The following is an 11846-nucleotide window of genomic DNA, read 5'->3' as shown; positions in this document are numbered from 1 at the left end:
TATAAAATGGATAGTGGAAAGTTCTCAATAATATAATGGAATGTGTGTGACACCAATCTGTGTATCTCCAGCAATCGGTGACTTTTTGTCATGGATTTTGGTGGACCCACTGAGTCACCATGGCAGACAGTCAGCTAACAAGCTTAGCAAATTCTAGAGTCGTGTAAGTCCACAGACAATTGTCAGGACAAAAAGCAGACAGTTTCAGCAAAATGGTGAGAACAAGTGCAGGCAAACAAGACCTGTTTGGAGACTGGACTCTTACTCCTTTATCTACAGTGTAGTGTCTTGTTTCTATATACTTCTAGCCAGGCCTCAAAATTTCCACTCGCCCATGGGGTGCGTCCTGTTATCGCTCCCTCTCTCTCCTCCCAGCCGCTCTGAAGCTGCAGCGGCCAGGAGGAGAGAGAAGGAACGCTGACAGGTGTGATCAGAGCCGCCTTTCTGAGTGCCCGCTTTGTGGAGCTGAAGCAGGTCAGGAGGAGAGAGAGGGATCGATCGCTCAGCGGTGTGATCAGAGCAGTATTAAAGAGCCCCCCCTCCCAGTCCACATCTTTTGGACGTTATTAATCTGAGTTGCCCCACTCAGTATGCCCCTTGCATGCAAGGGGCATATTGAGTGGGGCACTCATATTATGATTAACATAATATTATTATGCTGGATTAGTCTGGCCCAGGGGTGGACTAGGCCCGGAGGCAGGGTAGCAATTGCCCCTCGGGCCTCTCTGATACCTTTGCAAACGTCCCCCCCCGCCGCAAGCACTTAATCTCTCCCCTCTTGGCCGTTGCAGCAGCAGCTGGCCTCTGTATTCTGCATTGCACCACTGACTTCTGTACTGTGCGTTGTTACTGATCTTTGTACTCTGCATCACACCGCTGAACTGGCGGAGTTAAGGCCGGGGCAGGGTAGGTGTTAAGTGGGGAAACTGGTGGCGAGTAACTTTTAAGGCCTGGCTAGTAGCTTAGGACTTGAAATTTTAAGCCCTGCTTCTAGCTATGCTCTTCTCCTTCTTCCCTGTGCTTATGTAATATCACCCTTTGCTTTGTTATATTTGGAAATATAATAAAGACACATTTAATTAAAATAAACATTGGTATTTTTTGCAAGCTATGATCAGAACTTATAAGAAAATAAGTGATAACCAGAGCCAGTGTAAAACAAAGTAATGAATTGGGGCCCCCTAAATCTTGGGGTAAAAACCCTGATACCCTAAATTGTGGGATGAGATCCATAAAGAAACTGTGTCACTGGCATGAAAAGGTGCAAAATACTATATAAAGTGGAGGTATCTAGAGGTTCCCGAAAATATCCACAGCAGCCTCTCAACCTTTCCTATCACAACCAAAATGTATGCTGTTGTAATTGGCAACGAGTCAGCATGAGGTTTGCCTGCCCTCTCCAGCCTCCTTCGCATTTCTGTTGGCCACTGAAGATGCCCATCATTGTGACTGGCCAGTCACAATGTGTGTGTCTGTGGTGGGGTGGGGAGATGGAGGAATACTTCCTCTTGGTGTCTGCATTTCATACCTGCAGCAATATGCCCCCCTTCTCTCCATGATTGAGACTCTATAAGGTGCCAACTATATTCACATGTAAAAAGTGCCTTTAAAGAAAATATGTGAGTTGTTCCTAAAAACCAATTAGACAGCAGACTCTTTTCTTTTGATAATGCAAACAAAACCCATTGTGGTGTTTTGCATGGTCTGACATTTTTCCTCAGAATTAATATTTAAATTTGTTTGCTTGTTTTCAACAGAAATGAGGCTTTTTTGCATTTCATCTTGGCAGCAGAAGCGGGTATTGAATCATCTCAGACAAATGTGGCATATCTCTGCGAGGAACTTCCTGTACGTATCTCCAGATTATTCCCTTTTCATTAAAATACATCTCACAGAAATTAAACATTAGATGCTTCCCTTTCCAGGGTTATCTCTTAATGTCCAGAGAGATTGGAGCCCATGAGTGATAGTCTGCTCAGTCATTCCGTAATGACACTTTCTATAATAAGCTTGGGCAGACTGCAGTCATTTCACTCTCAGGGGATGTCACTCCTGCATAAAATCCTGTGAAGCTTATTAAAGTAAACCTGACTTGGCCTAAAAATATTTATAAGGTGACAACAGAGCTTGTGATGCCCTTAAAATACAAAATTTACGCTTCTGATTGATCCATGAGGAAGCCCAAACAAGACTGGATGCTCTCCTCCATCTGCTACCTGGGTGTCCTTTATGTGGTGTCTGACAGAAGAATGGTCAGCCCTTTATTCCCTGCCAATATGTGGCAGGCTGATATCATTTTAGTCCAGTACACCATAGTAGCAATCCATTAATTATCTTTTTTTTTTACTCCACTGAATAAATAATTTGATTAGCTATTATAAATTACTTTGCTTCAGCTATAGTCGCTTTTCATATAGATTTAGCATTCAAATCTATCATTTTTAAAGTTTTCTATCATAATTACATACACATTTGAGTCCATGGTTCAAGGTCTTTTATAAAGCGTCACCATGTTTCTATATTAAATGAACAACATCCGCGAATGCCAAAATTTAACAAAGGTTTATATATGAAATAGTGTTGTATATGACAAAATGCTTTCAATGGGTTAGAAATAGACCTAAATTCCTGCACCAGTGTCAGGTCTGGGCCTTTGGTGGTCCTGGTTTTGATTACTTCTGCCACCCTCTGTGGGGTTAGAGGATTTCTGTCGTAATTGATATTGCGCTGAGAATGAATTGTAGCATTTTCAGATTCATAGTGACAAATGCCGTGTCTAATATAACATTATAGGTCTATTTTATTTCAACTGAGTGGTCTGTCCATCCAAAACAAATATCTCTTTTTCTTTTAAAGGAATGTGAGCAGTTGCTACAACCATACCCTCTCACATGACACATTATGGGCCCATTCACACTTGCATTGCTCATTTGTTGTATTTTTTTAATGCATTTTAATAGCAGTACCATTAATCCCTATGGAAGATGCATTGGTAAACTGCTTTTCCAAGCATACATTATTAAAACACAGGGAAGTAAAATGTGGCTTAAGTGTGAAGTACTTGTTCCACACTCAGCACCCCTCACTGTAACCCCCAACAACTCAGATGGAGTTTCTCACCCTTCCTTGTAGATTCAGACCATTTACATAGATGTAGTGAACAGCTTGCCTCTGCCCCAAACCACAGAGCAACAGTATATATGCACATAGGAGATGCCTGTTAGTTAAACACCCATGGCACATTTGCAGCATTCAGTTTTTTGCACAAATAATAAATATGTTTATGTTTTTAGGAGCTGTCTGCAATTTTAAGAGATACCTGCATATTGAGGTATTATAATCTGTCAGCACACCAGCCCACTCCATCAACATATGGTGGGTATTTATTATACTTTATGCTATAGAATATATGTTATTTTAAATTCATTTTTACACAATGTAGTAGTCAAGTAACAGTCTTTTTATTTTTTGTCTACGTGCCTAATAGCACATATTTGCCCTTTTGCCATAGGGTACTGTGCTGCATCTGCAGCCATGTCTAAGGTGTGCTCTTCTAACAGCTCTGACAAAATATAGACTCAGTTGGGTTTGATTTACTAAAGGCAAATGGGGATTTGCACTTTGCAGGGGAAGTTTCCATTAGCTTAGTGAATGTGGTGAAAATTCATTTTGCAAAAGAATATGCAATCATGTGCGAGTAAAATGAAATAAATATATATTTTTTTTCTTGCACACGATGATGGAGGTCAGCAGAGCTTCACCTCATTCACTAAGCTAAGTGAAAACTTCCATGCAAAAGTGAAAAGCCTATTTGCCTTTAGGAAAACAATTCACGGCCTCTCTAAAGTGAGGGATACTCTCATCTTAGACAATGGTCACTGGAGTAGGTGCCCCCATTGGAATATTTACTCTCACCTTTTGTTTTGATGTCACCAAAGCTTTACCTCATTCACTAAGCAAAAGGAAAATTCCTTTGCAAAGTGAACAGCCTATTTGCCTTTAGTCAGTTAACCTGCAACATGCTTTCTAACAACACACACAAAGCATAGATACAGCTAACATCTGTAGACATAGTTTTATTCTGCATTTCCGTATGGCGAAGATTATATATAAAAAATAAAATAAAGTGAATATATATATACAGTTTATATACTTTTATATAGTGAACAATTTGTCTGTAGGTTTATTTAATAAAGCAAAGGGCATAGTGTATTAACTTGTAGCAGTGCCGTAGCTGATTCTAAACAGATAAGAGATCAGTTATGATTGGTTGCTGTTTTTTATTATCATTAACTGCAAATGTACTGCCTTTAATTTGTGCCATATATTTAGTTTAAAAAAAGGGAACATATGGATTTGATTAGCCATCCTGTCACCTAAACATCTATTTTGTATACTAAATTACATTTTTACCCTGTTATTTTGGGACAGTTGTGTTGTTGAGCTGGAATCATTCTTTTTATATTCATAAACTTATTTCATTAATTGCGCGGTATTGACTTATACTGTACTTTAAAGGAGAACTATGGGGGTCAGTGCTTTTCCCCATAGTTCTCTTCAGGGTCACGGGAGGACATATACTAGCGTCCTCCCGTGACCAAAAGCTCAGTATACCGCGAGCTACAGCTTGCGTTATACTGAGACCGCCACAGCCGGGACGGATCCCGACATTACTGTCGAGATCCACCCAGCTGCGTGATTGACAGCTGGCTCTGCCTATCTAGAGGCAGAGCCAGCTGTACCCCGGCTCCTCCCCCATTCGTTCCTCCAGTCAGCGCTGGAGGATCGGAGCGGGGAGGGTGGGAATCCCTGCAGGGAGCCGTGAGTGACAGTCACGGCTCTCTGCAGGGACAGGATCGAGAAGTGAGCGAGCGACGATATGTGTTCGCTCACTTCCCCATCTACTGAGCCGACCTGTGACAGTTTCATTGTCACAGGTCGGCTCGAACTATGAGGATGAGTGAAAATCACTCACCTCATAGTTCTCCTTTAAGGTATGGTTTTATTTAAAGATGCTCAATGCCTTTTCACAGACACTAGGTGGAGCTATGTGCCTTGTCTTTTATATTTACGTGTGATCATTAGCTACATTAATCCTGATTAAAACTGAAGGACATTGATAATATCCAATAGAATCATTATTATACATCATAGGGCTTTATGAAAATAATCATTATTGGGTGACCTGGCTGTTCATCCTCTTTTCTAAAGGCAAAAATGCTACAGATATTCCCCAAAAGGGATGTGTTCTGTAACCCTAAACACAATGTACATTTAGACAAAATATATATCACTTTTTCTATTCATCAAATTTCTATTATAGTTGTTTATTTGCTTCAAGCCTGTATTACGACACTTACCTAGGGATTCAATAAACTATTACCAGCCAGAGTCAGACGACTCCATTTTGTATTAGAATGTAGCAACGATCCTATGAATTTTTGTTTGCACCTCTGATTTAAAAGCCAGATGATATTGTAATTGTTTGCTGATGCTGACATGAAGAATCACAATTTGTAGAGTAGTTGAAGGTCACATAGGGGTCTATTCACTAAGCCGCATATTTGCCAGTGGGCCTTTGGCCGCAGTAAGTCTTGGACTCTGGGCTGCACCTGGGCTGATGTACCTCTCTCTCTCTAAATGGTAATACCTAGCAAGTAACAAGAATTGTGCCGTCATCCCACCCGGGGGTGGCTGAAACGTATACTTTGTTCTGTTTATACCTTCAAGTAAAACCAACAGAAAGACTATCTGTGTGGACTGGTTCTTCTCCATCCAACCTCTGAGAAGGTGGGGTTCTACAGGAGTGTGATGTTGGACTGTATCGTGGCTGTAACCATCTGAGGAGGGTAGGTGCGCAATGGGGCTATGCCTGACACAGGGTACCGTTCATGGTGGCCTTTCTCCCTAAGGGGGAGGAAACGCCGAAGACCGCAGAGGCGGTTGAAGCCATGAGGACCTGTGTACGCAGTACTACACGTGTGGGAGTGTTTGCACGGGCTATTGTGAATAGCCCGTACAGCACCCCTTCGGTTCTACTGAACCGAAGGGGTTATGGGGCCAAAGCTAGCCAAAGGATCGGCCAGATCCTTCGGCAGCTTCGTGAATAGAACCCATACTGTGTACGTCAGGAGGACTCCATTAGTTAGATGTCTTTACCAGAAGCTGCAATTATTACTAAATCAGATGAGTATGTCACACTTCCGGGATAAGATTCTGCATAATACAAAATGGAGAAATAATGGAGGAATCTAGCTGCCAGAAAGGGACACCTAGCCAAAGGCTTTGTGGTCTCATTTATGTGCAATAAGATGAGCCAACTGGTGATGTAGCCCACTATTACAAAAAACTGAAATAGCTGATATTTAAAGTGTATGAACAGCTGAAACCTTTTTTTTTTTTATTTTGGATACAGTAGGGAAGGTTTGAAACCGCCAGTCAGCTTATATTATGCTGTCTGTGACCCGTTAGGGAGATCCCCCTTCACTTTTTGCTATGAAGACTCTAAGGTTGATTTACTAAAGCCAAATAGGCTGTTCACTTTTCAAGGGAATTTTCCATTAGCTTAGTGAATGTGGTGAATATTCGCTTTGCAATGAATATCCAATCACGTGCATGGAAAATTAAAAAAAATATTTTTTGCTTGCACATAATTGGATGATGGAAGTCAGCAGAGCTTGACCTCATTCACTAAGCTAAGAGAAAGTTCCCTTGCAATGTGAACAGCCTATTTGCCTTTAGTAAATCTACTGCATCATCTAAAGTGAGGAGTACTCCCATCTTAGACAGTGGTCACTGGACAGGTGTCCCTACTGCAATATTTACCCTTACCCTTTGTTCTGGTGACGGCTATAAGATGAAGGATTTCCCCCACTTTGTGACAAAAGTCACAAGGACAAATAGAAAGCGAGAATCTCCCCAGAGGTGACACCCACAGCAATAAAAAATGGACAGAGGATCTAACCCTTCCCCACTCTGTCCAAAACTAAAACAAATTGCCTTTTGGCCTCATTCACACTGCCGCGCATATACGAGCGTATCCGCGCGTACGTGCGTATTGTACCATATGCAACATATGCAAATAAATGGCTCCATACACATAGCCAACAGTGTATTTCTGCGTATTTTACGGGCATACTCATGTTTGCGCATGTATACGCGCTTATGTGCGTACAGTTTATTAAAATTTCCATTAGGAATTATGCATTCTGGGAATGCAAATAGTGCACGCATATACGCACATACGCTCGTATATACCCTCATAGACGCTCGTATAGACGCGTATATACGCAATATACAATTTTGCTTGCATTGTGTGTGAATGAGGCCTTAAATACACTTTAACTTCGCAAGTACCTTGGCCTGATTCACTAAACTATGAAATGTGGTGAAATAGAGTAAACTGAAGGGAATATATAAAGCCAATTATGTGCCAGGAAATGTTAGAAATATGGAGCTTTTTCTTGTTCATAATCCCCTTTATATTGTATTGATCTGGTAGGGATTTATTTATTATGGCATTTTATAAATATGACGGTTACTATAGATAAAGATGTTCTAAATACATGATTAATATACTTATCTCTTCAGTGTTGTCGTGTTCTGTATTAGAGTAATAATATTCACAGGACCATACATGACTCCTTTTTTTTTTTCACAGCTTTATTAAAGATGGGTGATATGTATTATTATGGTGGGGAAAGTCACCATAGAGATCTGGAAGAGTCAGGAAAGATGTACACACAGGCAGCAGCACTTGGGGATGCTCAGGTAATACATAGCCTTCTGTAAGTCTGATTTTCATCAAAAGCATTCCTTCCAAAGGGCAAGGTTGATTGACTTGGACCTTACTGGTGAAGGCTGAGCTGATGTTATCATCTTGCTTTCTGGCCTCCATTTCTTGTATTATACTATTGTCCATGTGTGTTCTGGGGAAAGACTAGCATTAGTGTATATTTCTTGGGTTGGCAACACCATTCAGTGTGGATGTTTGGAGTGGCATCAGAAGCGTTGCCATTTAGTGGGGTATTGAATTAAGTATTATCTAAGGTAGTGCCAGGTGGTTCTATTTTTTTAATATTAGCCATAGTATTATTTTTTTCTGTTTTGTGCCTGAATTTATTTTGTGTTTTTTGTTTCAGGGCTTTTTCAACTTAGCTCAACTTATCCAAGAGGGAATCACCGTTCATGAATATATGTTAAGACATTTGAAGTTGAGCACATCTGTGTTTGGGGACAAGCACACGCTTGTGATAGAGCTCTATGAAAGGTTTTCTTTCTGACACTTATTATTTCTGAAATGTATAAATATTATTATTGCAGTGAAATATATACCAGGTCAGTGTAATATAGAACCGATATGGCTATTATTGCATATACTACCGTAGCTTAGTAGAGCTACAGTAGAACTGAAGCAATAACTTTTTTTTTGGCTTTAGATAGAGTAAGGAAGGGTTATACCCTGCCAGCTTTTGGTTGCCATCTGTCTCCCACTGGGGAGATGTCACTTCCTGTTCGACAACAGGAAGTGAAAGGAAATCCCTCCAAAAAGGGGGAAAGTCCTGGTGGTCAGCAGGGTTACCAAAGCTAGTGTCTCCATTGGAAGATTTCCCATCTGTTTATGTATTTATGTTCTGATTACAACCCAAAAATAGTTAGTTTTTTTGCACTTTCAGTTATAATGGCCAGCAGGACAAATAAAGAGGGTGAATCTCCCTAATGGGGGGACACTAATAAAAAACCTAACAGGGTTTGACCCCTCACCATTCTATCCAAAACTAAGAAAAAAAAGGTTGCACTGTAATTCTACATTAGTTCTGCCCAAAGGTGGAGTAGACAGCACTTAAGTCCAGTGTTGGAGGTGAGCTAGTTAATAAGTGAACAGTGATGTCCCCGCATTAAATCTCCCTGAGCATGATGGGCTCCAAATCAAGAGTACTGCTTGTTGTAATAGGCTGTTTATGTTTTATGTAAGTATTGGCTTTAGTTTGGCTAGAGAGGTACAAGCTAGGGGACCTTTCTGGTCTAACACTGCTATCATTGCAGGCCATATTGCCACTACAGGGCATGGTGAGCCATTGTAGAATTCCTTACCCTACCAGAGACTTTCAGTTTGGCCTTGGACAGCTGTCAGTGCTTTTTGTCATAGTCCTGTTCATAATTGTACCATGCATAGAGTTTATACAGACAAATGAGCGCCAATACATCTACAGTATGTACTGTAAATGCTACCTTTTGGGCTTTGTATAGCAGCTGTACACTGCCAAGGGAGATCTATACTGTAACTGTTATTAATAATAAATGTGGTGGTAACATAGTCCCAGGATCACCACCACAAGTAGGCATGTGTTTCTCTTCATTCCTAACAGGCCAGAAATAGTGGTAAATTAGTGGTAGCATTATTGCTCAATAGAAACAATTATATCCAGTATCTGCAAAAGGTGCAGACCCTTATAAAGTACGTTAGTATGTCCCAAGATGCTTCACCAGATTGCTTTATGGGTGGTAAATTCAACATTCTTTCAAGTGAACCTGACCTGCCCTTAAAGTGTGACAACAATGTAGACATGCACCTACCTTGTTCTTGCCAAACTTGCAGAGCAGCCTTGCATTCTAGGCCAAGGTTGAACTTGGGTCCTAAACATTGCCCATGTTGAGTATAAGTCCCAGCGTTAAGCCCAGCCCCTACATCATTTATTTGTCATTCTTCAAATGCCAGAACCTCAGTGGGCAGTAAAGGCTTTGGCATCTGACAGAAGTGGGAATTAGAACAGTCAATTTTGAGGCACCATATGTATTTGGGTACCATGCATTCAGGCCTACAGTTAATTTCTACCATTTTTTAAACTGTAAGTTTGTCCAAAACACAGGCCTGGTTGTACTTATAACTCTTGTGACCAATATCCCAGCCATGATTATAATTATTATTAGAAACAACATAAAATATATATTGTGCTTCTTCCCTTTTCATAGAATAAAGTAAGTGTTGCAAACTAACACAGATAAGCAATACATATAATACACATACATAAAAATGAAAGAAGATAGAATTTCAAAATGGCAAAATATCATTTCAAAACATTTACACCATGGACAAGATACAAAAGAGAATATTATAAGTGTCAGAGTCCAGAAAATGCTAGTTGCCTGGCTGACCCACTGACTTCAACAGAGATACTTGCATTGCAGTTTGCAGGTCAAGAAAGAGCTTTTTATGTGCACGCTTAGGTTAATTTCTAAAAGTTCTGTCCGACATAAAGCCAGGCGGATTCTGTTCGCACAGCAGTAGCTCCTCTAGATGGCACTGACAAGTATAAGAAATTCCTATACTCACCATCTAGGGGTGCTAATGCTGTGCGAACAGCATCCGTCCGGCTAATTGTTAATAAATGAACCACTATGCAACTCAATGACTTAAATATATTAACTACCTCCCGGCCAGCCGCTGTGTATACACGGCCGGCCGGGAGCTTCTTGTATGTAACTGGGCGTGTATACACGTCCTGTTACAACCGCCCGCACGGGCGCGGCGCGCAAGAGCGGGAAATCCCCGCTATTTGAAAAGAGTCAGCGATGCCCGTTAATATACAAGCGATCCGCCGGCTATAGAGCCGGCGGATCGCTTGTATGAGGCCCCGAGACATGCGCCCTCCGCGGCTCTCCCACTCCCCCTTTGTTTTATAACATAATGTTAAAAAAAACTTCTTTTTTTTTCAAAATTTTCAGTAATTTCTCCTGAATATAGTAAAGAATAAAACCTGCAGTGGTGATTAAATACCACCAAAAGAAAGCTCTATCTGTCCCCCAAAAATGGTATAAAATTAATTTCAGTACAGCGTTGCATGACGGAATAAATGTCAGTCAAAGTACTGCAGCGCTGAACACTGAAAAATGGCCTGGCCAGGAAGGGGGTCTAAACACCTGGTCTTCAAGTGGTTAAATAAGGATGGCACTATCAGTCAGGCAGCTAGCCTATTTTTAGAAGGAGACATCAGCAGTTGTAGCTTCCCTCCTTCCCTCGTGACAGGCTTCCTTCAACCTAGAGAGGACGGAAGAAGGCTAGATGGAGATGTGAGGTTTAAATGAGTGAGTATTACGAAAGATTACCCTGGATCTGGAGGTGCTTGAGTTGTCTGAGTGTTATTGGCAGTAATTATTTCAGACAGGGAAGGAGACTGATTTGGCAAACATTTACAAATTACAAGATTTAGATGATAACATTGACTTTCTTTTTTACAGTAATAACATTATTTTTTTGTACTCCACGTAGCTTACAATAATAAATGTAATCCTTCTTGGAACATATTGTTAATAACTGTAATGTCTGTGCTGGACTTTGCAGGTGCCAGAATCACAGCAGTGACGAGGGCATTAGTCCTTGTACTCTTGTACTACTTTACCTACAAGTGAATGACGTCTGGAATTCCTTGCTGCACTCCCCTATGGTACGTGTAGGAGGTCACCTCTACAATATTACTTCATAACTGCCTTAAGTTGTTCTACACACTGTAAAAACTTGTGTCCTTTCCTTTTTTCAGGTGTTTGTGCTGGTGTCTCTTTTTGTGGCTGTGTTCACAGTAACATGTATATATACAATTAAAGGTAAGATTCTACTTTGTATGGAAAAACTAGAACTAATGTAGATTGACTATGGAAATGATCACATGACAGCATCCAATGTTTGTGATCACTCTAGAGTTAAAGGAGAAGTATTGGTAGAGTAAAATGTACTCCTTCCAATATTTAGAGCCGGCGTGTGACACTGCAGGTGTCACATGCCAGCGTATAGTTCAAGAACTGAGCGATCTATAGGTCTTCAAGATCCGGTCTTCTACCTGCAGAGAGTG

At 40.8% G+C, this 11846-nt stretch overlaps 1 protein-coding gene across 1 annotated transcript in view; it reads left to right on the top strand.

The window, feature by feature from the left end:
* Positions 1-11483, top strand: part of SEL1L3 (SEL1L family member 3) — a 53848-nt gene extending 42365 nt beyond the window's left edge. The window contains exons 18-22 of the mRNA XM_018561403.1: positions 1758-1848; positions 3294-3375; positions 7661-7770; positions 8142-8269; positions 11342-11483. Coding sequence (XP_018416905.1) covers positions 1758-1848; positions 3294-3375; positions 7661-7770; positions 8142-8269; positions 11342-11483 — 553 coding nt within the window. The remainder of the gene's footprint in view (positions 1-1757; positions 1849-3293; positions 3376-7660; positions 7771-8141; positions 8270-11341) is intronic.
* Positions 11484-11846: the final 363 nt, after the last annotated feature.

The sequence above is a fragment of the Nanorana parkeri genome, unplaced genomic scaffold, assembly GCF_000935625.1.
Source record: "Nanorana parkeri isolate BGI_ZX_2015 unplaced genomic scaffold, ASM93562v1 scaffold522, whole genome shotgun sequence".
Classification (NCBI taxonomy): domain Eukaryota; kingdom Metazoa; phylum Chordata; class Amphibia; order Anura; family Dicroglossidae; genus Nanorana; species Nanorana parkeri.
This window is presented reverse-complemented; position numbering and strand designations above follow the sequence as displayed.